Source organism: Colletotrichum siamense (assembly GCF_013390195.1).
Source record: "Colletotrichum siamense strain Cg363 chromosome Unknown KSG_Cg363_contig03, whole genome shotgun sequence".
NCBI lineage: Eukaryota > Fungi > Ascomycota > Sordariomycetes > Glomerellales > Glomerellaceae > Colletotrichum > Colletotrichum siamense.
In genome coordinates this window covers 2,651,663-2,676,750 of record NW_023501016.1, presented here as the reverse complement: position 1 = coordinate 2,676,750, position 25,088 = coordinate 2,651,663, and the positions used below count along the sequence as shown (strand labels likewise).

Below are 25,088 nucleotides of genomic sequence, written 5' to 3'. Positions count from 1 at the left end.
TTGCCCCCCTTCCGAATCGTACATAAAAAGGACCATTAAATGTGCTCAGCATCGTGGTTGCAGAGCTAAAGAACATGCAGAGTCGCCGCTGAGCCTGACGAGGGTCTTTCCGAAGTCGTAATTTGTCCAAAGTTATTCGGCCCATCCAATGTTATATCAGATAGGAGCGGGATCTTCGACCATCTCTGCATCTTCGGTGTTGGCAACGATCCCGTCAGGACCCTCGCCCTCAAATACCTCATCTCCCTCGTATGTCTTTCTCTTCCAGCCGCAGGGCTCTGAAGGGTCCTTGATCCACTCCATGGTCGGGAAGTAGTGCTCGTTCTTCTTCATGGTGATAACCCACGGCACGCTGTCAAAAGTGACGGCCTTCAAGCGGAAATCTGCTGCTGTGTTAGTCTTGACTTTACATACATACTGATAGGACACTCACAGGTGTTGTCTGGAATCTTCTGGACGGTTGCAAGGAAAGATTCCATGTTAGGCGTAGACTTTCCGTTGACGTGGGTGATGAAGTTTGTGGGCGCAAGGCCGTACTGGTACGAGGGCGAACCTCGAGTGCGAGCCGAGACGTAGACCTCGCTGTGCAACTTGCTGATCTGTTGTCTAACGGCATGGTGAGGGCGGTGCAGGATGGCTCCGCAGAAAGAAATAGCATGATCTGTCTCAACGTCATCCGCAGCCACGGTGTGAGCCTTGATGTGAAGCTCTTGGCAGTCACGGACAATGACAGCGTCCAAGACCTCGTGAGAATACATGATATCGAGCTCAGAGACCTTGGTGATGACCTTGCCGTTGAGAGTGAGCAAAATGTCACCTTCCAACAGGGCACCAGACTGTTGATCACGCTCAAAAGTCCGCTTGCTAACCATGAATAGTTGGTGGTGTGTCTTGTTGGCTTCGGTGACCTTTGTCATCCACTCATCAGAGACGCCCATGACTCTGGCCTGAGCCATGCCAATGGCCCTGAATTCAACCGACAGCATTCTCAGCTTCGGGACGAGACCCTGTTGAATCTGGGAAACAACAGATAGCAAAGTGGGGGTGGCCAGTCCAAGGTGGTACTCTTCGTCGCGGTTAGAGCACGGCGAGCGCTCGCCCAGGTAAGTGAGCCAAAGGGCTTGAACGGTGCCGTCGTCCGCGACGAGAACACCGCTACCACATTGGTTGCTCAAGCTGGTGTCAACAGTAATGGCATCAACGTTGACGGCACGGTATCTGGGCGCGCCGGAGTTGGCCGGGATCGCCACAGCCGTGACTTCGGTGACAGTCGTCGACGCGTGGACAATCTTGCCGATTCTGTTGTATCCCATGAAGTTGGTCGAGGCTCCCTGCGAGATGTTCTCGGTGCTCAACTTGGCGCTCTGAACAGGGGCGTCGACCAGCTTGGGGTCATACTGGACGATGGCGTAGTTTTGAAGCGGGTGCAGGAAAACCACCCTGCCCTCGACAATAATAGAGTCAGCAATGGTGATAGTCACGTCGCAAAGATCGTAAGGCACAATGGCTCTGGAGATGACGACGAGACCCTTCTCAGCGTCGATGACCAGACCCATGCCCCATTTTCTGTTCTTGGGGAAACCGTCAAGCTTGACAGGCATGGTGCAGTTGACGTGTACGAAGCTTCGTACCAGGTCAGCAATGGCAGGGTGCTTCACGTTCTCGAGCTGGATGAAGGACGCTGAGCGGGCAACCGGCGGAACGGGAGGAAGGGGGTCGGCGAGGTCAGTGAAGTCCCACAGACCTGTCTCGTCGTTTCTGACCGCCATCTTCATCTTGGCTGACCAATGCCTATCGACATAGATGACTGTCGTGTTGAGAGTGTGCAGATCACGCAGATGCTTGTATGTGACAACAACTCTGGACTTGTCTGGGATGGTCTTCATGACTTCGATGAAGCTCTCCAAGTCAGGGGTCTTCTTATGGTCCACACTTTGAATCAACCAGCCGTTGTCAGCGCTGTCAAACCTGAAAGATCCAGTGGCTTCGCAAACGAAGACTCCTTGGCATGCAACACCGTAGAGACGAGCTTGTTGGTAGGACAAGCTGTGGAAGCTGGCGCCAGCAACGGAAACAAATCGATCAGGGGTGATCTTGTGCAGGTCGCCGACGTCAATATCAACCTCAATGTCCTCTCCACCTCGTTGGATTTGGAGGCGAATAGACTTGCCAACGTTGGAGTCGAGAAGATCATCCAAACGAATGAACTGCGTGACCATCTCTCCGTTCACCTTGATGAGAATGTCGCCCTCCTCGATCTTGCTGTCGGACTGGCCCTTTGGAAGCACAATTTCTGCAACAAGCATGTTGTTCTCCTTGGGGAAGGCCTTGCGAGCAGCAGCCTCCCATTCGGCGGTAAGACCGAGACGTCTGCACTCGTCAAAAGGCTTGAGAAGGAATTGGCATTGGATGTCACCTCTCGTGACGGGCTTGCCTTGCTGGACACACTGCAGGGCTCTTAATGGGCGGTCCAGGGGTAGGAAGTAATCTGTTGAGGCGCCATCGGAACGTCCACCAGCTTGCAGCGCAACGGCAAAACCATCAATGTTGACCACCGGACTGCCGGAACTGCCACCACTCGCGGCGGCGTTGGCCTGGTAGTAGCACGTGTTGAAATCGCTGTAGCCATCGCCGTACTCGGGCGCGTTGCGATCCAACCGACTGATGAATCCAGACAAGATACTGAGCTTCTCTCCAGCATCGTTACCAACGACTCTGATCTCGACACCCACTAAAAATACGTCAGTGCCTCCACTTTAAAAATGCGTCGCCCATCAAGGTGTCTGCCTACCCTTTGCAAGATCCGGTCGCAACTGCAGCGCGTTCAATTTCATGTACTTGACGGCCTTGGGATCGAATCGCAGGATACCGAAATCGTGGACGGGGTCACGGTAGACTGGGTACGCATCGACTTCTTCGTGGTTGTCGAAAACGACGTATCCCCAAAAGGGACCGGATCCGACGACGTGTCGATTTGTCAGGATGTATCTGTTGGGCCATAGAATTAGCATACCGCCTCAATCCATCTTGGGTAGTGTCATGACGTAGTCTTACCCCTTCTGTGCGTCCACCACGAATCCAGTCGCCTCGCTGGTCAACGCCGGGTCTGTGTCGAAAGAGCAGGTCTGGCAGAAGCGAATAGAGACGACGTTGCTCACGACGTTCTCAATGGTCTTCTGCCATACCTCGGGCTCTTGGGAGATGGGGAACATGCTTCCCATCATGGTGCTGTCCTCCATGCCAGAGTCCTCTTCAACGAAAGCCGAGTGTTCAAGCTCGATCTCGGGAGTGTTGTCGCCAGCAGACAGCTTGCCATTGACGGCGCGATGCTGCTTGTGCGGTCGCAGACCCTCGGGGCTTGTGGGCGCCTTGCGCTTGGAGCGCGGAGACGCGTTGGTGCCGTTCATTTCTGCGATCGGGTAGGTAGGTGTTGATGGATTGGAGGGTTGGTTTTGCTGCGCGGTCGACGGAGGGTCAGGTGCGACGGCGCCGGCAGCGGACGAGGTGGTAGAGAAGGGACGGTGGAACTGGCTAAGAACGGTTCGTCGCGTTGTCTTATAGCAGATGGTTTTGGGAAGAAGGGCCAGAGTAGTGCGGGAGCAGCCGTGTTTGGCGAGCGGGAGCTGGTGGTGCTGGCGTCTGAGCAGCTGGTTGAATGCGAGGGTGGAGGAGGTTGTCCAAGGTGTGACCGGGGTGGTTGCGGTGGTTGTGGATGCAAGATTCAAGGAAGTCACAGTCCCTCTGCGGACGAAGACGGAGCGCATCCAGTGTTGAGAAGGATGGCGGCGGCAGGCAAGCCTTTCACAGGCTGCTGGCGAGTTCCTGTTCCCGTTGGAGGGGGGGAGACCTTCAGCGAGTGACTGGAAGCGTTTGGAAATTGAACTCCTGGCTCGGAAGGGAGACAGTCTCAATCCACTGAGGCTCAATCTTTGATGCAATGTGATATCCCCTTGATCCAGAGACAATTAAAAAAAAAAAGCAGGCCAACACAGTCTTGTCGGCCGTCGAAAAATTTCGGGATGCGAGAAAACGGGAAAGCAAACAGGATGTGGCCACCACCCAAATCCAGATCACCAGGCTAGATGCATAAGAGCCCGCTTATATGGGTGCAGAGGGTGCATGTCCCGGGTGGGTTGGCTGCCCCCTGCCCCGGCTGCTGATGTAATGTGACACTAGCGCCCCTCCCCACGCCTGTAGCCTTCGCTAAGCCGGCCTGCCACTGCGGCAATGTCCCGCCTAACAATCTTGACAGAAGGACGTCGACGGGTGTGTGCCTGGCCGCAGCTAACATGGGACGGTGATGGATCATGCTCTCCAACTGCACACCATCAGGGGCAGCTATCCAGACTCGATGAATATGCAGGTCTCACATTCTACTTGCACGAATGACCAGCTGGGGTACACCTTGATCTGGAGACCGCCTCGGCCCATTTGATTCGTCAAACGCAAGTCCCATCCACGGCTGGGCGACCTCTCTCGCCTCCATCAACGCCCACCCCGGCGATCAACATTTTCACAGATACGAAGTCAGCAATCGTTTTGTGTGCTCATTCCTCTTCTGATTTCGTGGGCGCAACCTTTGACGAAGTGTGTCTAACCTAGGCCTGGGTTCCACATCCGCAAGATAGCGCTTCCCGCATCATGAAGCTCATTCAAAAAGGACCATGTAGACCAGTCATCACCAAAAGGTCCTTCCAACCCAAAGATCGCATATTGATACGCTTCAGTGGCTTCCTACTTTCCGGCCATTCGTAGGCACCCTATCCGGAAAGGACGATGTTCGGCTACTGCTCCTCCTCGACGTTCTCCTCGGCCTTGGCCTTGCCGTCCTCCTCCTCGGCCTCATCCTCGACCTTGCGGGTGCTTTTCTTGGGGGCGCGACGCTTCTTGGCCGAACCCTCTGCTTGCCAAGTCAGCTTGCTTGAATTTGACATGAAAGGTAGATGTAGACTTACCACCAGCGCTAGCAGCGCCGCGCTTCTTAGGGGTCTTGACGGGGGTGCCATCCTCGTCGCCCTCGTTAGCCTCATCGCCGCCCTCGCCATCGGCAGCACCGGCAGCTTTCTTGGGCGTCTTCTTGCGAGCTGTAGACTGTGAGCAATAGGACTTTTGAAGGACTGAGAAAACCCACCCGCACGGGGCTTGGCCGGGGTAGTGACGGTGCCGTCACCGCCAATGTTGAGGTCCCGGATCTGAGCCAGAACGGTGGTCCACTGGTGTTGCAAGGCCTTCTGCGTGCGGCCGGGCATGTTGACGTTCTTCCAATCGACGCCCTTTCCCTCAGGGAGCACACTAGCGAGGACGCGCAAGAGGAGCTGGCTCTGAAGACGACTGTCAGTATTTGATTCAGACATGAAAACGGAGACGGAGACATAGGAACAGAGGCCCAACTTACTCTCTCAGCCTCAGTCCAGGCGCCAGCTCGAGCGCCGGAACCCTCACCACCGTCGGCAGTGGCAGTGTTGGCGTTCTTTGAGTCAGCCATGGTAGGTTATAGTTATTTCCTGGATAGCTAGAGTGTTGGTGGGATAGGTTGTGTGAGAAAGGTGAGTGATGATGATGTTGCGAGGAGAAGAGTTTGGAGAAGACGTGGGGGAAGGCAGAGATTTAAATAGAAGAGGAGTAACGAAAGCAGCTTGCTTCAGGTTTCTAGAGGGAAGGAGGCGGGTCTCATGGTCCAAGGCTGCTCTCGCTGTGCATGTTGTTGACTGACATCGTGGTGACAAGAAGTTCACAAGGCGAGAAGGGCTTGAGACTGTAGCTTCCCCGAGAGAGAAAGACGCAGACATCTAGACAGACAGCAATACTTTGGGTGCCTTTAAGGCGAGAACTGAGTTGAAAGGGTAGAGGACAACTGCTACTGGTTTCATGGCCAATATACTCCTACACGCGAATAATCTGCTAATCAAAGTTGATACCTGCCTCTGCCAGGCAAGGGGCATGATACACGCAGGCTCCTTGGATCACAGAGACTGTCTTTGGCAACACTTGCTTGGGTGAGATGGTTGGCCGTGTGACTTACTTTCTTTCGAAGTGGTTCTGTAGCCTAACTCGAGGTAGTTGTCCCCTTCACATCAAAGAGCACTCTAGCAACCTAGTCAAGAGGGTGTTAGATAAAGGCAAGAAACACCAAGACTGAACGGGAAACTTCTAGTCTCTAATAGACAGGTTTAAGAAGTAAACGACTGACTTATTGGCATCTTGTCAGGAGTCAGCTTCATAGAACGACAGACAGGGCATGAGGAAGGAGCCCGGGGATTTGAAAGGATTGCCATGCTTGGACGCTATCACTAGGAGATAAGAATTACAGCAAGATCATTCCGTGGCTCTGACCTGTGAAAGCAGCGGGCCCAGTAAGCAGAGCTCTGCTGCCAGACACGTCCGTCCATCCAGGAGTAGGGAACGCGCCAAGATCGCCGCGGCCTGGAAATAACATGAGAAGCAAAGGTAGGGCTGATTCTATGGCATTAATTTCTATGTTTGTCTCCTTCCTATCTGGCTGCCCGCGAGTACCAATCCTGCCTCCAACATCCTTCGAAGACGACCAAGTTTTTAGTAAGTATTACACAACCCATTCCAAGCTAGCCGAGGCAGAGAACAACCAAGGCTCGGCGTATCATCGCCATATCTGAGTTTCCAGGGTAGCGTAACCGTTCTCCATCAAATTGAGGGACCCAGGACCGAGTGCGAAGAAAGGAGACTGCGAGATGTAAAGCAAATATGAAGTGTACACAGGCAACACACCCCCCGTCTATGTCGTAATGAATTGTCGCCGCACGTCGGCGACCGAACGTATGTGCAATGCGGACTTTTCAGTCGCAAGAAGTGAGAGACAAGTCGAAGCGTGAATAATATCCTCCCAAATGCCGGGTATCGTTTCGTGTCGTTTCCCATCAGTCCAAGCTGTCGTCAAAGTCGAAAAAAGCCCATTTCCTAGGCAGAGAACAAGGATACAGTCCACTCCTCTCAAGACATGGCTTCTCCATGTCATTCTTCATTTCATCTTGCTCTTATATAGCATGAACTCTCGGATGCGTGCTTCGTGGTCCTCGCATGCCAAAGCCCATTTTCTCCGCACCTCCTTGTCCTGTTGCATCCAGTCGAGGTACTCCATCAGCTCTTCGTCGCCACGAGAGGCTATGAAGTCGTAGCCCTTGCGGGCTCGAAGATCGGCAATGTTTGTCTTGCGGGCGTTGAAATGCTCGATAACCTGAGCGTTGAAGATTTCCCATCTGAGAACATAGCTTTGAAAGTCTTGGATGTACTTTTGCCAAGCCCCGCCCGTTGGCTTCAGACCGACCGCAAAGGTGGGAGGAGGGCGCGGTGCCACGGGCACCACCGGAAATTCAAGTGCCGGCTTCTTTTCTTTCTCGATAGGAATGCTGCTAGATGGCTGGCTTTCGAAGGGAAGGTTCATCTTGAGGTCACCCAAGGAACCAAGTCCGGAAGCAGTTTGCGCAAACGGCGCCACGTTCTTGAGATCTGCAAAGCTGGCCCTAAACTCTTCACTGTCCTCAGAGCCTGCGGCGTTGGGGTTGAAGTCAGGCTTCCGCACTGTAGACTTGGGTGCGGTTTCCGTCACTCCATTGACGTTACCGGGCCTCCATTCCGGGCGAGAAGGCTCAACTGGGATGTTCCTCGCGCCGTTTGACTGAGCAGCATTCGGGGCGCCTCCGGCCTGTGGGGGATCAATATCCATGGCGTTCGGGCTCTTCGCGCCGACTGGCTCTGCAGTAGTCTTGCGGCCTCGCCAATCACCATCCTCATCACTGTCATATTCATCGTTCACCAAGCCGGCGCTACCAGCCGTGGGCTTCACCTTTGCCTTGCGGGAGTTGGATCGAGTGGTGCGTGTCGGGGAGGTAGACACGGACGGGGCAAAGTTTTGGGCGCCAATCTGCTGGGTCCAGTCCTGAGCATCAAATTTACCTTCGGACGAGGGCGATCCTGTAGGCTGACCCGCAAAGTCCTTCTGGTGTCGCAAGGTCGGACGCTTAATCGGTGATCGACGACCTACGCGGCTTCCAGACTGAGAACGGCCCTTGGCATCATGAACAGGGCTTCCGGCACTGAATTGGTAGGCCTCAGATCCATCGTTGTTGACAAACCTGGTGTTAATATCGTCTGTGCTTCGCCGGCTGATTGAAGGTTGCTCGGGTTCGGTACGAGTGAAGGTATCATCGTCGATGGAGAAGTTGAAGCTAGTAGAGTCACTTCTGTCAGCTTGATGCACTGGACTGAGATTCTGTTTTGAAGTGGTGATCTGGCGCTTCTCGCGTCCAAGCGGGGTTAGTTCCGGAGCTTGTCTCTTAACCAGCCTACTCAGAAGCTCGCCCTGCTTGCGCTCAAACGGTGTAAGGGAGTGACTTCTCAAGCTATCTCCACTGGGAGAAGAGGACGCAGAGGACGACGTTTCGCTTTTCTGGCTCTGATGCTGTTTCGTCGGCTCCTCCCAAATCACGGGCGAAGGCTGCTTGCCGTATGTAAAGTTCGGCTTGACATATGAAGCGAAAGAAGAAGTTGAATAATGAGAAGTGCCGTACATTGAAGATGCCTGTTGCTTTCCTGCAGACTTGGTGTTTCCATGTTCTGGACTATATTAGCTGAGCTCCGTGAAACCAACAGTCATAAACTCACCATCAGTAGCCGTTGCTGGCTTGGGGTGACCGCCATCTTGAGCAAAGCCAGGGTTCGCATTCGGCGGCGTGTATCTCGCGCTAGCTCTGGATCTGAAGGGGTCCTTGGGTGAGTTAGCTGCCGTAGCGGTCGCGGTGTTCGGTCGGTCGTCTTGTGGCGTCGAGGACGTTCGAGGACTTGAAGGCTCAGTTCTGGCCTGGCGCGGAACACTCTGTGCACGTTGACGAGCGCTTCCAGGTGATAGGTTAGGCCCGAACCCTTCCTCGGGCTGCCGAGGAGTTTCACGAGTGCTCTTGGCTCGTCCAATAGGCACCCCATCGAACGGGTTTGTCTTCTCTCCTCCGTGCGAGGAGTAAGGTGTGCTCTGCCGACTGTCTGCGTAGCCCTCACGGAATTGGGCAAGAGGGTCTGGGACACCTTGTCTGCGGGCATTGTCGGCGAAGATGTTGGAGTGACGGTTGGTCGTGGAGTAATTGGAGGCGTTGACCGGAGGCTCGTCACCAGGAACAGGCGAGTGAGGCACATAACCTCCCTTGCGTGCTCCAAAGGCGGCCTCTGCTCGCTGCTTTTGGGAGGGTGTTCGTGGCACAGGTCGCTTAGGGGGCTCCGGGGGTTCGTTCTTGGGCTTTGGTTGAGACTGGCTCGCTTTGCCCCTCATGTTCTCGAAGGCATGCCAGGCATTCCGTTTCGCCTCTGGATCACTCTGCTGCTGGGCCTTGGCCGTGGGAGCCGCACCCGAGGCAAAGTTGCGGTACCTATTCGCTCCCGACGACGGCGGGTTACGAGCCGTTGAGGTGGCATTGCGACGAGGCGGAGGCGGGAAGTTGGAGCCGGCGTTCTGCCATGGATTGCCCCTCACTCCAGAAGCAGTTGGGTATCTCGATCGTGTTCTTCCAGCATCGTACTTGGCTCTCGAGTCGGGATCGGTCAGGACCTCGTGGGCCGACTGAATCATCTGAAACTTGGAGTTGACTTCGGCTTCTCTACCCGGGTTTCGATCGGGGTGATACTTGAGAGCTAGCAGAAGTCAGTATGCCGGACGAGGAGGCACGGACGGGGAAGACGTCGCCGTACCAAGTTTCCGGAACTGTTTCTTGATCTCGTTCACGTCGGAGTTCGCTGGAAGCTCCAGGTCCGCGTAGTAGTCGCGGCTCATGTCAACTCCTCCCATCCTGGCGGTGGATAGAGGTTGTCAACTGCTAGCAAGGTGTGAAGGCTGCGTGATTTTGCGCAAGATGCATCCCAAGGTCGGTCGTCGTGTATGGAAACGATGTGAACGTCGTGCTGAGGAGCGAGTTTTGTTGAAATTTCCTAGTCGCCCAAAGTTGGATCCAGCTCGTTCGATCGAGTGCTCGTGGCTGACAAGCTATTGGCAGAGTGTGCGTTGGGGAAGGCGAAGTCGCAGGCGTGACGTTGCCGCTTGCAGGTGGCTTCGCCTCGTAGTGCGGAGTAGCGCAACTGCAAGTTTGCGTGGACGAGGTGAGGCGGTGCAACTGTCAAAGAGGCAACCTCGTTGAATGGTTGTCAACTGCGATCGCTGGTCGTGGAAGATGAGGGAAGGTGCAGAGAGTAGAGATCTATGGTAGCAAGTGTGTCAGCAGTTATGTCACAAGACGAGCAGCTTGCGACAGAACGGTGGTGGTATCCGCGAGTGAGAGGTATCGCAGCGTGCAAAGCGAATCAGACGTGTCAGACGAGTAAGCAGCCGTGCAATAAGCGGGCGAGCAGTCTCCAAATGGACGCCACAAACGGGAAGGAGGGGCAATCGACACCGCGAGTCTAGGAGTCTATTATGTCTCGCAGAACTGCAGACAGCAACAAGGATTGGCGTCGATGCTAGATGACGGAGCCAGGCACCGCGGGGGAGCAAAAGGTAGCGGTCCGACGATGCAGACAAGGGCACCCGATGGTAAACCAAGCGGGCAGCAGCCAGTCGGAGGCAAGGACGGCAGTAGACTAAGCCGCCGGCAGTGGTTGGCTGCTCACCGTCTTTCGTCGTCGGTTTCTCAGGGTAGATGCATAAGTGATTGGGTGGCCGCGCATGCGACCTGTCGTGGGAGGGCAACTCACCGAATGACGTCAAAAAGAAGCCGTAGATGCAAAGCCGAGGGGGGCTGTCTGGTCTGGCAACGGGCGAGCAGACGAGACGGCTGATGGCGGGGAAGGCGTGATACGACGCTGTGTCGACGTCGTCCAAGAAGAAAAGAGGTTCACGGGTCGTCAAAAAAGGAGAGTTGAGAGCCTCATCAGCTGGGTTAGGTCGGATTTGCGAAAGCGAAGAAGCAAATATTGACTGCGACCTGGCCTGCTTTACCTTTTTCCTTCCACAGAGAGTAAGGTCTTGTTGACGGCCCGTCCGTCCTTCCTGTCCGTTCGGTTGCGCGGGCAGCAGAGGGTCAATGGGGCAGGGGTCCAAATTTTTATTTAGCAGTCCCTTCAGGGACTCCCCGGCAAACCCCAGCCGTTGTTCCTTTGGCTGCCCCTCCATCCGCACCAGCCCTGAAAGGACGCCTCAGCTCGCTCATTCCAGCTGCCCCTCGTGCCCTCGTAGTGGTCGATAGGGTCGCCTTGCTTCAACCTGAACCTCCGAATGTGGATACCTACCACCTCGATGGCCTAAATCGAACCTAAGAATTGCGACTCTACCGGTGCGCTAAGCCACCGTTCTAGCGGGCTGATCTCGGGAGGCGTGATGAGCCGCGCCTCAAACTAACGACGGGACTCGACCAGTCAAGCCACTTCACCTGCCAGCCACCCAACTACATCAGAGACCTGCAAGATAGATGGCGGATTCCGTTGCCTCCCCATGCAACAAGAGTTAGACAAATCTGAACATCATCAGCAACGGATCAGCACACACTCGGATCTTGCCCTCAAGCTGAGATCAAGCTGTCTACGGAAGATATGAACGGCACTCTCGTGTCAAGACACTGTCCACTCTAACATGAGCCCGGAAATGCTGTCTCTGTTGGTCTAGTCTGAAGTACCGGCGCTGCTCAGTGTTCGTCATTTCATACAAGTTGGAATTGGGAGTACTGCATGATAGCGACACAGATGACTTCCCGGAGCCAAGTCTTTTCAACAGGTCAATCTAGTGAACACAGGGCGTACGCAGCCCGAACCTCACGAATCGGGCTTCTGACCTAGAAATCTACTGCTTCCGCGGCACCCTTCTGATGCATATCGCAGCCTAAAGGTCGTCAACAAGACTTACTCGTTTCGTTTTGGTCAATCTGAACGGTCCAAGAACGACTGGCAAGAGCCACCTTATCTATTAGAGACGTTTGCTGAGTACGCTGGAGTCCCTGTCACAGACGAAGGGATCGATGACACAGGCTCGACCATTCGAGTATTTTCTTCCTCTATCTTCGGCACAAGCAAGGGGAAAATTGCAAGAATTTCGCGGCACGGCAAGAGTTGTGGAATCGGGAGTGACCTGCGTACGCCTAGAAGTGACGAACCTCAGCTTTTGTCACTTGAGAAAGAACCCGCCGAGTATCAGCTTATGTGGCACTGTCTGAGGAGACGGGCTTACGCTGGAGAACTTTCTTGGTGCAGAGCCTTCGTCGGCTGGCACAGATAACTTTGCCTGTTTGCTTCCGCCATTTGTTAACCTAGAACAGGTTTGGCAGGTTTGTCCGCTGGATATCGGCGCCAACTGGACGAAGATTGATCACATTCTTGAGGACTCTAGTGACCCCCCCACTGCGGCGGTACGAGCTGTGAATGGCACTGGCAACAACGCAATCCAGTCTGTTCTATCTAGCAGGAAAACATCCGGATGAAGCAGACGTTCAATGTCACGAGGTTGTTCCAGTTGGTGATGGAAGAAGCCTCGAATGTGTATGGTACTCCCAGAGACCTTCTCCTCTCAGAAGAAGAACAAAGGCGCATGAATCGCTATAGCAACATCAGAAGGAATATCTGCAAAGGGTTTGACGAGTAAGTCAATACAAATACACGCCCTAGAGATACTTACACGGAGGAACTGAGAACATTATTATATCTAGGATGACGCGTGGCGTTTCTACCAAGAATCTGAAGCTGGTCGCCACAAGAACGAGACTGAGAGCGGAGCCCGTGTTTACGGGACCAGTATACACGAAACCTGCATTCGAAGGAGCTAAGTCCTTTCGAAACACTGGCTGGAATTTGGATGCAACTCTTGATGTTCGCGTACAACTTGGAGTCGCTTCGAACTCAACAATGCCTGAGGACCGTCGAATTATGCACACCAGCCCCGCTAGCCTCAAAGCTTCTCTGATTAATGCTCGTAACAGAATGAATTCAGCAGAATATGGCGAAGTGGATGAATTGGCTGGTAATTGGCCCTACGACCATTAGCTCGACGAGCCGCTTTCGTTCTGCCCGAATTGCGGGCCCCATGAGAACATGACACAAGCTCACTCAGTCTACGCCAACTTGTTGAATGCTGTCATGAATGACACGGGATCTCTTGCACGTGCATTACAGGCTGTGTACTTCACGAAAGCGCGGATGATGTACCATCGTTTCATCAGTTTTTTTCCCACCTACTGTAAACGAGAACATCACCATCACGATCTTCGAAGTTGCAACAGTGCCAGTCAGTCGTCGAGGGTACTGGATCGTCATGGCAATTATCACTGTGTTCGCTGTTATCTCCACCAGTGTTTGCATCCTCTTCAGGACGACAGATTTCAGCATACCCAACGACGCCTGGCACACGATTGCTCAGATGTCCGAGAGCGCCGAGATATCGAGCATTCTATCTAGGTCCAAACTGAAAACAGACGACCAAGTCCTTGAACTCAGCAAAGAACTACAGGATGAGGACGAAGAGTGTCGCTTCGTAGTTCGCAACGGAGCTTTTGTCCGTGCCTCTTCCTTTTCGACAGCCAGAGACAAGGATACAGAGGCATAGCCCAGGTTGCGCGGCCGTTTGTCCTTCTGGAGTCAGGCTTCAAGGGTAAACAGCCAGAGTTGAGTCGGGAAAACAGGCCTGTCTGTCAGTAAAGTAATAGCAGATGATGAACGGTCAGAAACGCTGTCCGAGAAAGCAAGGACGATATCGCATTAAAACGTTCAAGAGAAGGTAGGGTACAACAGAATAATAGCCATGGCGAAAACGCGAGGCGGATAGGCCTCGACCATGTCAGCAATAGCAGTTTTCAATGCCAGCTTAGCAAAACCAACACAAGGAGTTGCCAGTCAAGGTTCGCCAAAACAGATGACCATGAAACTTGGGACGACGTCGGTTCTGCCCCGCCCCCGCCGACCTCACAGACCAAAACGCGTGTCTACGCGCCGTGGTTGCTCCGCCAACGGAGCGGACATCCCGGTCATAGAACAGCCCTCTATGCATCCCGAGCGTCATCATTGGCTCGGCAAATGGCGTCAGCTTCCATATGACAATGCTGTGGTATGTTGTTCAAGCAAGTAAAATCAGTCTCGCTCAGAAACGCATAGTGTCTTTTCATTCTGCGAAAAATATTGCCTTCGAAAACCAATGCTTTATGCTGCCTTCCAAACGCCCGCAATCAAAAATAAAGTCCTTTAACACAGTATTGCCTTTACGGCAATGAATGATACGCACACGCAATGCTATAGCCCTGTGGCCTCCCCTGGCACCCATCCGATCCTGCCCGCAGATTAATGTCCTCATGAGCGCGTTCGCATGTGTCTCCAACACAGCTGTATCCCTGATACACGATAACAACGCCTAAAAACCACACATGGGGCTTAGCTCAAATCCTTGCTCATCTCGTAGGACCAGCCGCCGTCTTTGCGCAGCCTATTGCGAGCCGCAATATCTTTCCTGATCTCATCCTCCGTCAAGCGGTCTGATCCGCTCCAGTTTGCACTAGATGTGCGGGCGCGGAACTTGTGCCATCTCTCCTTGCTGTTATTAAATACTTCTTCCATGTTCAAGGCTCGAGGAGGACCAAAGATGCCTTGAGGATCCAAAGTCTCTTGTCGCATGAGAGCTCGGCGCAGATCGGGTGAATCAGCCCAAGGCGCCACGAAGTCGTCGTTCTCATCTTCATCCTCAGGATCAGTGTCGATTTCAGGCAACTCAATCTTTTCGCCGTCTTGGAATCGGGGCGACGACCGCGTAGCAGACTTCTTAATCGTTGCTGTCTTGGTGCTTGCGGCAGCCATAGGCCGAGCCGGGGTCTTGTGCGCCGGGCCAGCAGGGTTGGGGTTGGGATTGAACGGAATCTCTCCCTTGGCGAACTGGTTGATATCCAGTTGCTTGGTTGCCTTGACCGTGCTGTTGTGCTGGGCCGTGACAACGCCCTTGAACAGATCTCTCGATGCGCTCTGTGGGCCGTTGCTGTATCCAGTAGAGTACATTGGCTTGGGCATCTCCTGGTTGTGTCTGTTAGCTGACGCTAGAATCTGTGTCGGATGATGAGAAGGACAAACCTTCTTGAAGCCAACTGACGGGGGCCGAACGGGAGGTCCCTTGATGTTCGGGGGCTGGATGTCCATGTCAAGCTCATCAGCGAAGTCGTCACTAGTACGCCTCCGCTTGGCTTCCTTGGCCTGGTACGAAGGCCCATTGCGGGCAGGCTTGCGGCTGTCCTCGTCTTGCGGGAGTGGTCGCTTGGACCCGGCCTTGGACGCGTTGGAAAGAATCGTATTGACCGGTCGATCCTCCTGAGATCGAGGAATAGTCGATTGCAGACGCGAGGGCGGACGCGTGGGAGGTCCATCGCTCCGCTGGCTTGCGGAATAATCAACAGGACCGTTGGGCTGAGCTCGGACGGCAGGAGGCGGAGCTCGTGTCTGCTTGGCACGCTCAATGGCAGCCTGCCTCTTCTTTGCCTCGGTCTGTTCTCTCTGCCTCTCGGCATCCTGTCGCCGTTGCATCTCCTGCTTGCGCTCCTCTTCTTGCATGGCAGCGCGCTTGCGTTCGAGCTCGAGCTTGGCATCCTTTCTCTTCTGGAGATCTCGTTCTTCTTGCTCCTTGCGCTTGGCAGCAAGCTCAAGGGCCTTTGGTCGCCCGGTTGACCCAGCGGAACTCTTGAAGCTGTTCACCGACGCCTGCTTGCTATGCGAGCTGGGTTGTGACTTGGGCTTGGTAGATGAACCAAGGGTTCCCTCCAAGTTTGAAGACAGCTGGCTATTGCTTGGGTGATACTGAGAGTGCTGAGAAGTAGTGTTAACACGAATGACGGTCGGTTGCTGCTTCGCCCTGCTGGCAGTCTCCTTCGTCGGCTTCGTAGGGCGGCGGAGCTCTCTGTTCCTCGTCGCCTGGCCCGGGCCGGCGGATCGAGAGGCTGAAGGGGGCGGCACAGGGGCTGGCGCCTCGGCCATCTCCACATCTGGCTTCTCTGGCTGTGGAGCAGGAGCAGAGGCATCGCTTTCGACTTGGTTCTTGGCCTTGCGTGGGCTGGTCCTCGTAGGCTTTGGCGCTTCCTTAGGTGCCGGCGTCCGGACGGCCTTCTCTCGCTCCTTCTCTCTCTCCTTCTCCTTCTCCTTTTCTTTCTGGGCGGCGATCTTCTTCTCCATCGCCGCAATCTTCTCTTGCTCCTCACTGAAGACCCGGGCCTTCTCTCGCTCTTCAGCCCTGGCTTTATCAAGCTTGCTCATCTGGTCAGCGAACAGCCGTGCTTCCTTCTCCTTGCGCTTGTCCTCCTTCTCCTTTTCGACAGATGCCCTTGTTCTCCGGGCCACAGGGCGCTCGGGGCTTCCAGTAGTGGCTGTCGCCTGAGAGTCAACTGTCCTATGTTTTGATAAGTCGGGGTACAGCGGCTCCGTTGAGATGGACTGAGGAACGATAGATTCCGTAGACGACTCGGAATGAAACCCGAGTCGTACTGTGGAGGGTGACATCATGGAGGACTTGCCCTCGGCGCTGATGGCCGCACTGCTAGCAAGAAGACCCTTCGAAGTCTTCAGAATGGAAGACAGCTTGTTCTTGACTTGCTTCAGCGGGCTGTCTCGGAAGCTTCTGGTCGGCGACTTGGGAGACTCAGGCCGTCCATCCTCGGGCACGACAGACAGAGGGTTGGAGACGGAAATGTGCTTCTGGGAAGGAACCAAGTCTTCGGTCATCTTGTCCTTGGAAAGATCGGGCAAGACGGAAACTGAAGCAGACTTGCCATGGCCATGCGAGCTAGTGGTACGATCAGGCACGACAGGGGCCCGTTTCGGAGAACCAGGCCGGCCAAGTGTTTCTTTCTGCTTGGGGAAAGCAAACTCCGACCCGCTGACAGTGTCTGCGCCATCAATGCCCTCCATGACATCGGCGGTGTGACTCTTAGGCAGACGCGGTCGGGGAGGGGAAGCTGGGGCGTCCTTCGCAGGAACAGGAGGTGCAATCCAGTCATCGTCGTCTTCCTCGTCGTCTTCTGGGAACGCGCCAGGTGTTGGTGGTGCTGCTGAAGACTTCTTTGGTGACGCTGGTCTAGTCTCTGGAGCTGCCTGTGCAGTTGCTTGAGCAAGCTGCTGGGCAACTGCGGAGCTCGGGATCGATTTGGAAGGCCGGGTGGCATTGGGCTGAGATTTACCCAGCATGTTGATTTGGTCTTGCAAACGCTGAGTGTACGCCTTGTTGTGGGTAGACGCGTAGCTGTCTTCCTCCTTTGCCGCATCCGTCACAGGATCGATGTCCATATCATCAGCATCTTCGTCTTCTTCATCCTCTGAAGCACTGGGAACGTCTATGTTGTTGCCCAGGCTCTTTCCACCAGTGTGTCGACCATAATAACTTGTGCGGTGGTTATCCAGATGGCTTGTCCTTGACACTCGAGGTCCGAGGCTCTTGTTCTTCAAAGGCTCTCTGGCGGGTAGCGAAGCGAAGTTGAGACTGCTCTTCCTAACAGGGCGAATCGGGCTCGAATCAACGGACGGTGATCGGATGTCTTCGTCCAGGTGGACGTCCACGTCCTCCTGAGTCTCGGCAGCTGGTGTAGGAGCAGGAGAGGGCGATGGCGCTGCTTCCGGGGATGGCGCAGGAGAGGCTTCCTTGGCTGGGGAGCGCTTGACAGGTGAGGTCTTGACTGGAGATGTCTTGACTGGTGAGACGCTCTTCGCAGCTCGAGGCTTGGGGGATCTGATGGGAGATGTAGCGACCTCGGTTTCCTTGGCCGGACTGTCAGGAGCTGGTGACTCGGAAGTTTCCTCTGAGGCTTCCACTGTGATATCCCTCATCACTCGGGTCGTCTGCTCCTCCTTTGCAGTCTGGAATGTGACTTCAGGTGAGCGCATTGTCCTCGTTACGGTCGGACTCGGTGGCGCGTTCTCCTCATCGTTGGTCTCGAAGGCGACGTGACCGCTCTTTCCGGCGGTCTTGGGAGGGCTGGATCGAACATCGGCAATTTGGGTATCGTCTTCGATAAGATCGACGTCCATGTCGTCTTCATCGTCGTCAATGTTGTCCATGTCCTGGCTGCCGTAGTAGCCAGAATCAGCAAGGGCGACATGCTGTTTTGTGACGGCGGGTTTGGGGGATGCGGCCGCTTTATGCGGGGAGACAGTTCTGCTAAGTAGGGGTGATGATGTTGATTTCGCCACGTTGAGCTTCGGTGTTGAGTTCCGAGCAAGCTGTTGTGTGAAGGCGGTCGGCGCGCCTTGAGGAGTTGCGGAGAAGACGTCTGATAGTGGCTGCACATTGTTAGCCATGATTGTCGCGCCTGGGCTACAGAAGACTCACCACTCGAGGCTCGCCATTGTCGATTTTACGCGCCGTGCGTGGCGTCTTGCCACGAAGCTTTCCTGGAGTCTTAAAAATCTCGGCCACGTTCCTGATCACAGTCTTAGTAACTGATGCCTGCTGGTGACAAGGATGTACGTGCACTTCGTTCTCGTTGAAGATCCCGGCCATGTGTTCGTTAAGCCAGTCCAGCTCGTTTCTCGCGGCAAAAGAAAATTCCTCGGCTTCCGCCTGGACGATGCTGAGGGCGGTCGTTCGTTCTTCAGAGATCCATGACGCGGAGCCGACGGGCACACGCGTGCCTCGCATCGTAGCCATTGTGAGGGGTAGGGCGCGACAGGCGCAATAGTGTCGCTATGAAGAGAAGGTGAAATGCTAGCTGGTCATGGAGGTCGAGTGGGAGTCGAGGTTAGTAAAGGAGCTTGGTAGGGGAAAAAGAGGATAGCAAAAGTGGGAAGCAAAGCTGTACAGATGTGTGTGCGGTGGTGTTGATGGGCCTTCATCAATTGCGTTGCGAACCGAATGTTTTGGTCGAGTCCGCATTTGGCTTAGCGCGGCTGAAGGTCGTGGGGCTCCCTGGCCTGGGGCAATGACAAGTCGCGCTTGCGGCAAGTTCGCGGTTGCTGCAACCGATAAGGGCCTTATCGGGCGGGACAAGCGGGCGAGGGTTCCATGCGAGGGGGGGACTCAGGGAGGGTGAAGTGGAAACGCGACCGAGCGAAAGTAAACAAAAAGTCTCGACACCGACAAAGTCCTCCTCAGCAACAACACCGACAACGACTAACCAGTGCAGCATGAGGGTCATAGAAGTTATTATAGACGTATGCGACTCGATCCCACCTACATTTGCTTTCTTGCGCTGACATTTTTCAGGGCTTTAAGTCGTACGCCGTGCGGACGGTGATTTCAGGATGGTAAACAAACATTGCTTCCATCCGATGGGTCGAGAGGGGATGAGGGCTTACACAGAACAGGGACGAGAGTTTCAACTCAATCACTGGCCTCAACGGCTCTGGCAAGTCCAACATTCTGGATGCCATCTGCTTCGTTCTGGGTATTACGAACATGACCACAGTCCGAGCGCAAAATCTCCAGGTAAGAAAGACATAGTGGATGACCGTTCCCGGTTGACTGCATGCTGATGCGATTTGCCATAGGACCTTATCTACAAGCGCGGTCAGGCCGGTGTCACGAAAGCGAGCGTTACGATTGTCTTCGATAATAGGGATAAGAAGAAGTCACCAATCGGTTTCGAAGAGTATGCGACAATCAGCGTCACCAGGCAGATCGTCCTCGGCGGCACGTCCAAATACCTCATTAACGGACATCGTGCGCAACAGCAGACAGTGCAGAACCTCTTCCAGTCTGTGCAGCTGAACATCAACAACCCCAACTTCCTCATTATGCAAGGTCGGATCACCAAAGTCCTCAACATGAAGGCTGTAGAGATCCTGGCCATGATTGAGGAAGCCGCGGGAACCAGGATGTTCGAAGATAGGAGGGACAAGGCACTGAAGACGATGGCCAAGAAAGAGATGAAGCTACAAGAAATCACAGGTCTGCTGACAGAAGAAATCGAGCCCAAGCTCGAGAAGCTGCGGACAGAGAAGCGCGCATTCCTCGACTTCCAACAAACTCAAAACGACCTCGAGCGTCTGACAAGAGTGGTTGTCGCGCACGACTACGTACAAAACCAAGAAAGGCTGGAGCATTTCGCATCAGATCTCGACGGCAAGAAGCAACGACAAAAGGCCCTCGAGGAGTCTGCGACACGGTTGAAGAGCGAAATTTCCCATCTTGAGGAGGATGTGAGGAGAGTGCGAGCGCAGCGTGACAAGGAGCTCAAGAAGGGAGGAAAGGCACAAGGTCTGGAGGACGCCGTCAAGAAGCATTCCAACGAGATTGTGAGACTGGCGACAGTCATGGACCTGAAGAAGTCCAGCATGGCTGAAGAGAAAGAAAAGAAGACCGCCGTGGAAAAGACAGTGGCCGAGCTGGAAGCGACCTTGCAAAGCAAGACCGAGGCATATGAGGCGACCAAGGCGAAGTACGACGCTGCCAAAGATGACCTCGAGAAGCAGAGCCAAGAAGTCGAATCCAAGGAGGAGCTGCTGCAGACACTGCAGACCGGTGTTGCATCCAAGGATGGACAGGAGAGCGGTTACCAAGGCCAGCTTCAAGACGCCAGGAATCGCGTTACTGCTGCCCTCACCGAGCAAGAGCAAGCGAAGATGAAGATTGCGCACTTGGAGAAACGCATCAAGGAGGAGGAGCCGCGCGCAAAGAAGGCAAAGGAGCAGAACGCCGATCTCCTCAAGGACCTCGAAGGTCTGAGGGCACAAGCCCAAAAATTGGAGAAGGAGCTTGGCAAGCTGGGTTTCCAACCCGGCCAAGAAGAAGAGCTCTACAAGCAGCAATCTTCCCTCCAACAGCAGATCCGCGGTCTTCGACAGGAGGCTGACGGCCTGAGGCGCAAAGTTGCCAACATTGACTTCAACTACGCCGACCCGGTTCCCAACTTTGACCGGTCCAAGGTGAAGGGTCTGGTTGCTCAGCTCTTCACTCTCGACAAGCAGAATATCCAAGCCGGCACAGCTCTTGAGATCTGTGCAGGTGGGCGTCTCTACAACGTCGTGGTCGACACTGAAGTCACTGGTACTCAGCTGCTTCAAGGAGGAAAGCTTCGCAAGCGTGTCACCATCATTCCCCTGAACAAGATCAACACTTTCAAAGCCTCTGCCCAGGCCATCGCCACGGCCCAGAGAATCGCGCCAGGCAAGGTCGACTTGGCCCTGACGCTCGTCGGGTACGACAACGAGGTGTCTGCTGCCATGGAGTACGTCTTTGGCAACACTCTCATCTGCGCGGATGCAGACACGGCCAAGAAGGTCACTTTTGACCCCAACGTCCGCATGAGGAGTATCACCCTCGAGGGAGATTCTTACGATCCCTCCGGCACGCTATCTGGTGGTAGCTCGCCCAACTCTAGCGGTGTGCTTGTCACCCTGCAGAAGCTGAACGACATTACTCGTCAGCTCAAGGAAGCCGAAGGCTCTCTGCACCAACTCCAGCTTACGATTGCCAGCGAAAAGTCCAAGCTCGACCACGCCCGCAAGATTAAGCAGGAGCTTGACCTCAAGAGCCACGAGATCAAGCTTGCCGAGGAGCAAATCAGCGGCAACTCGTCCTCGTCCATCATTCAGGAGGTCGAGAACATGAAGGAGACGATTGCCCAGCTCAAGACCGACACAGCGGAAGCCAAGAAGAAGCACTCAGAAGCGACTGCTGATGCCAAGCGAATCGAAAAGGATATGAAAGACTTTGACAACAACAAAGACGCGAAGCTCGTCGAGTTGCAAAAGTCTCTCGACAAACTCCGAGCAAACCTCACGAAGAACACCGCTTCGGTCAAGGCGCACCAGAAGGACCTGCAGGGTGCTCAGCTTGACTCTGAACAAGTTGCCGGCGATCTGTCAGCCGCCCAAGAGCAGCTCCAGGAAGTCGAACTCGCCATCAAGGCTCAGCAGCAAGATATTGAGGATCTTGTCAAGCAAACGGCGAGCCTGCAAGAGACGCTCGACGGCGTCCAGGCCGAGCTGGATGACGAGCGCGCTAAGCTTCACGGTTTCGACGACGAATTGCACGCTCTGGAGGAGGCAACCCGGTCCAAAAACGCTCGAATCGCCGAGGAGAGCCTTGAGATGCAGAAGCTGGGTCACCAGCTTGACAAGTCCCACAAGGAGCAGGAATCATCCGTGCAAAGGGTGGCGGCTTTGGAAAAGGAGCACGAGTGGATTGCCGACGAGAAGGACAACTTTGGCCGCACGGGAACGCCGTATGACTTCAAGGGCCAGAACATCAAGGAGTGCAGGGCGACGCTCCGCAACCTGACGGACCGCTTCCAGGGCATGAAGAAGAAGATCAACCCCAAGGTCATGAACATGATTGAAAGCGTTGAGAAGAAGGAAGTCTCACTCAAGCACATGATGAAGACGGTCATCCGCGACAAGAAGAAGATTGAGGAGACCATCATCAGCCTCGACGACTACAAGAAGAAGGCCCTTGAAGAGACATGGCAGAAGGTTAACGGCGACTTTGGTCAGATCTTCAACGAGCTTCTGCCAGGCAGTTTTGCCAAGCTGGATCCTCCCGAGGGTAAGACCATCAGCGATGGTCTCGAAGTCAAGGTCTCGCTCGGAAAGGTGTGGAAGCAGAGCTTGACTGAGCTTTCTGGTGGACAGAGGTACGAAGTTTTGTTTTCTTTCCTGCTTGGACAGTCATGCTAACAACTTGCAGATCACTCATCGCTCTGTCCCTCATTATGGCCTTGCTGCAGTTCAAGCCCGCGCCAATGTACATTCTCGACGAGGTCGACGCCGCTCTCGATCTGTCGCACACACAAAACATTGGCCGGCTGATCAAGACCCGCTTCAAGGGCTCGCAGTTCATCGTCGTCTCCCTCAAAGACGGCATGTTCCAGAACGCGAACCGCATCTTCCGCACCCGCTTCAGCGAGGGAACCAGTATGGTCCAGGCGCTCACACCCGCCGACCTTAAGTAGGCTGGCGAGTGAGAGCGAATGTCCCGGCCGCTGTTGTCTCTCGACAGCCGCTGCTGGGGTTCGGCATATCATGATGATGACGACGAAATGGAATACCACAGATGCCCTAAATTTCTTGTCATTAAAGCGGTTCTTCACACACTTTTTTGTATGATGGGCGAAGGGGTCTTTGGTTGGATACCAGGAGCGCGTGCAAATGGGGCCGTGGATGCGGAAATGAAAATCACTCGCGTGTTTGTTCGTTCGGGCGGTTACGTTGTATGTAATGGGAACGAACCCAGGCCTTTGGGAGGAGTAACGGTATGATCTATCTATGGAGGCTCAAGTGCTGTTGATAATGATGATTTGATTTATTCTCTGTTCCGCATTTTGAACAACGATGACGCCCCCGGCCCTCTACCTTCTATTACTTCTCTATTCTTTGCGTAATCTTACAACCATCCCGTGACTGTGGTTTACGAAACAAACGCCATCATCACTGCTTGATGTACACATGCTCCCCGCGCTGCTCCACGCTCACGTCCATACCGACCTCGAGCCAGGCCTGCATGAACTCGACACGGTCGGTGGTGCCGTCAAAGAGCGGGCAGAGCTGCATGCCGAGGCAGCCCATCTTGGGCGCGCCCTCGTCGACCTCGCGCAGCTTGCGGAGGGACCTGTCGGGCTCGACCTTGTGACGGATGCCGGTTGCTGGGTCCACGTTGGGGAGTTTGCAGCTTTTCCCTCAAGTCAGCTTCCGGCCGTTAGATGAGAGAGAGTCAGAGACGGGACTTACCGGACCGTTCGGCAGGAGACTTGGAACTTTGCTGGGGCGGTGATCTTTGAGGTGCCCTGGGTGAAGGTGACGTGTTTCCACGACTCTTCATCGTAGGCGGGCGCACCGGCGACTGAGGCTTCAATTAGAGACGTTACACTGTGTGGTGAAATTGCAAGGGCCACAAACCGATGATGTTGGAGCGGAACCTCCTGACGTCAAGCTGCGTGAGCTCCTCGTCCTTCGGCACCTCGGAGTCGAACTCTTGAAGACTGCTGAGGTTCATCAGGTGAATGGGGTACTGTCTCACTCGTCAGCGCTCAACGTTTATCTTACAATCTCTTCAGAAAATGTCACTCACCGCATCCTGGAAGCCAACAATGGTCTGGAACCCAGCCTCCTCCTTCGTCGGCGCACACCGATACACCTCCCTCAGCTTGCTCGGGTCGACCCTGAAGATGGCGAGCTTGTTGCTCACACCGAGATACTGGCTCAGCTCCTTCGGGATCTCCTTCTCCATGTTGAGAGCGGGCACCATCTCCTTCCACACCCGCACGTCCTCGTACGTGTATCCGCGCTCCTGGATCTCCTTCTCCGTGGGGAATTCGACAGGCAGTAGGACCTCCCTCTCGGGCACGGCACGCCACCCGTCGCGGATCTTGGCGGACACCCACTGCACGAAGCCCGCGAAGCCGCGGTCCTGCCAGGGGAAGCGGAAGACGATCCACGCGTCGCTGGTGCTCTCCATGAAGACGGTGCGCTTCGTCGGGTCCGGCACGAAGACGTCCACCTTGACCGTCGCCAGCAGCGGGAACTGCCTCTGCGTGACAAACTCCCAGCTGTGCCGGTCCTTGGACTCCTCCGAGTCGTCGACGGCGACGGGAAAGGCCGACTTGAGCTGCGCAAAGGTGTACAGCCGGTCAAACTCCAGGCCCGTGGGGAGCAGCTTGCTCTTGGCCATCTCAATGCCGCGGCATGACTTGATGGGGTACACGCATAGTGCCTGCAGCCGGGCGACGGCGCCGCCGGCCGGAGGCTCGCGGTGCTGGGCGGAGAACTGGTCGCGGAGATTGCTCTTTGGCGGGGCGATGCCAATCTTGGAGTGCGTTGCGCGCAGGGCGTCGCTGGTTGTTGCCGGGATCGGCGGGAAGAGGTAAAGGACGGGGATGAGGAAGCAGACGACGGTTGCGAAGGGGAGGAAGAAGAAGCCGAAGCCCAGACCTGTTGGAACTTGATGCAGGGCTGCCGTGGCCGAGATGTTGGCGCCCGCTGCTGCTGCGGCTGCCTCCATTATAATTATTGTTGGCTTTTTTGTTGATGCAATAGGTTGATTGTTTTGATGTTTTGTTTAGAGTTTGAGGTGGCTCTCTCTCTGTCCTTCTCTCTCTCTCTCCCTGTCGATTGACGTCGCTCGCTGTCTCTCCCTTGTAAGACAGTTGAAGAGGTTGAATGCGAGCTTAATTGTGGTTTAGTCACCACTTTTTCACAACCAC

General features: G+C 54.8%; 7 protein-coding genes across 7 annotated transcripts; 1 reads left to right on the top strand and 6 right to left on the bottom strand.

The window, feature by feature from the left end:
• Positions 1–156: 156 nt before the first annotated feature.
• On the bottom strand, positions 157–3,407 carry NMA111 (Pro-apoptotic serine protease NMA111; the record flags this gene model as incomplete). Its single annotated transcript, XM_036636555.1, has 4 exons — positions 157–383; positions 434–2,731; positions 2,792–2,988; positions 3,055–3,407. 4 exons carry the CDS (start codon positions 3,405–3,407, stop codon positions 157–159), a joined length of 3,075 nt encoding a protein of 1,024 aa, XP_036497411.1.
• Positions 3,408–4,784: 1,377 nt separating this feature from the next.
• CGCS363_v004705 (uncharacterized protein) lies at positions 4,785–5,485 on the bottom strand (the record flags this gene model as incomplete). Its single annotated transcript, XM_036636554.1, has 4 exons — positions 4,785–4,900; positions 4,956–5,084; positions 5,132–5,321; positions 5,396–5,485. 4 exons carry the CDS (start codon positions 5,483–5,485, stop codon positions 4,785–4,787), a joined length of 525 nt encoding a protein of 174 aa, XP_036497405.1.
• A 1,509-nt stretch (positions 5,486–6,994) lies between these two features.
• Positions 6,995–9,808, bottom strand: rsp1 (DnaJ-related protein rsp1; the record flags this gene model as incomplete). Its single annotated transcript, XM_036636553.1, has 3 exons — positions 6,995–8,589; positions 8,638–9,654; positions 9,712–9,808. The coding sequence occupies 3 exons, from the start codon at positions 9,806–9,808 to the stop codon at positions 6,995–6,997; spliced, it is 2,709 nt and encodes a 902-aa protein (XP_036498653.1).
• Positions 9,809–10,003: 195 nt separating this feature from the next.
• On the bottom strand, positions 10,004–11,125 carry CGCS363_v004703 (uncharacterized protein; the record flags this gene model as incomplete). Its single annotated transcript, XM_036636552.1, has 2 exons — positions 10,004–10,215; positions 10,708–11,125. 2 exons carry the CDS (start codon positions 11,123–11,125, stop codon positions 10,004–10,006), a joined length of 630 nt encoding a protein of 209 aa, XP_036497413.1.
• A 3,233-nt stretch (positions 11,126–14,358) lies between these two features.
• pic1 (Inner centromere protein-related protein pic1) lies at positions 14,359–18,598 on the bottom strand (the record flags this gene model as incomplete). Its single annotated transcript, XM_036636551.1, has 3 exons — positions 14,359–14,988; positions 15,046–18,231; positions 18,281–18,598. The coding sequence occupies 3 exons, from the start codon at positions 18,596–18,598 to the stop codon at positions 14,359–14,361; spliced, it is 4,134 nt and encodes a 1,377-aa protein (XP_036497724.1).
• A 476-nt stretch (positions 18,599–19,074) lies between these two features.
• On the top strand, positions 19,075–22,841 carry cut14 (Structural maintenance of chromosomes protein 2; the record flags this gene model as incomplete). The annotated part of the gene is made up of 5 exons (XM_036636550.1): positions 19,075–19,101; positions 19,154–19,194; positions 19,255–19,375; positions 19,438–22,523; positions 22,577–22,841. 5 exons carry the CDS (start codon positions 19,075–19,077, stop codon positions 22,839–22,841), a joined length of 3,540 nt encoding a protein of 1,179 aa, XP_036498327.1.
• Positions 22,842–23,316: 475 nt separating this feature from the next.
• On the bottom strand, positions 23,317–24,886 carry Marc2 (Mitochondrial amidoxime reducing component 2; the record flags this gene model as incomplete). The annotated part of the gene is made up of 4 exons (XM_036636549.1): positions 23,317–23,557; positions 23,617–23,728; positions 23,785–23,896; positions 23,957–24,886. The coding sequence occupies 4 exons, from the start codon at positions 24,884–24,886 to the stop codon at positions 23,317–23,319; spliced, it is 1,395 nt and encodes a 464-aa protein (XP_036498328.1).
• Positions 24,887–25,088: the final 202 nt, after the last annotated feature.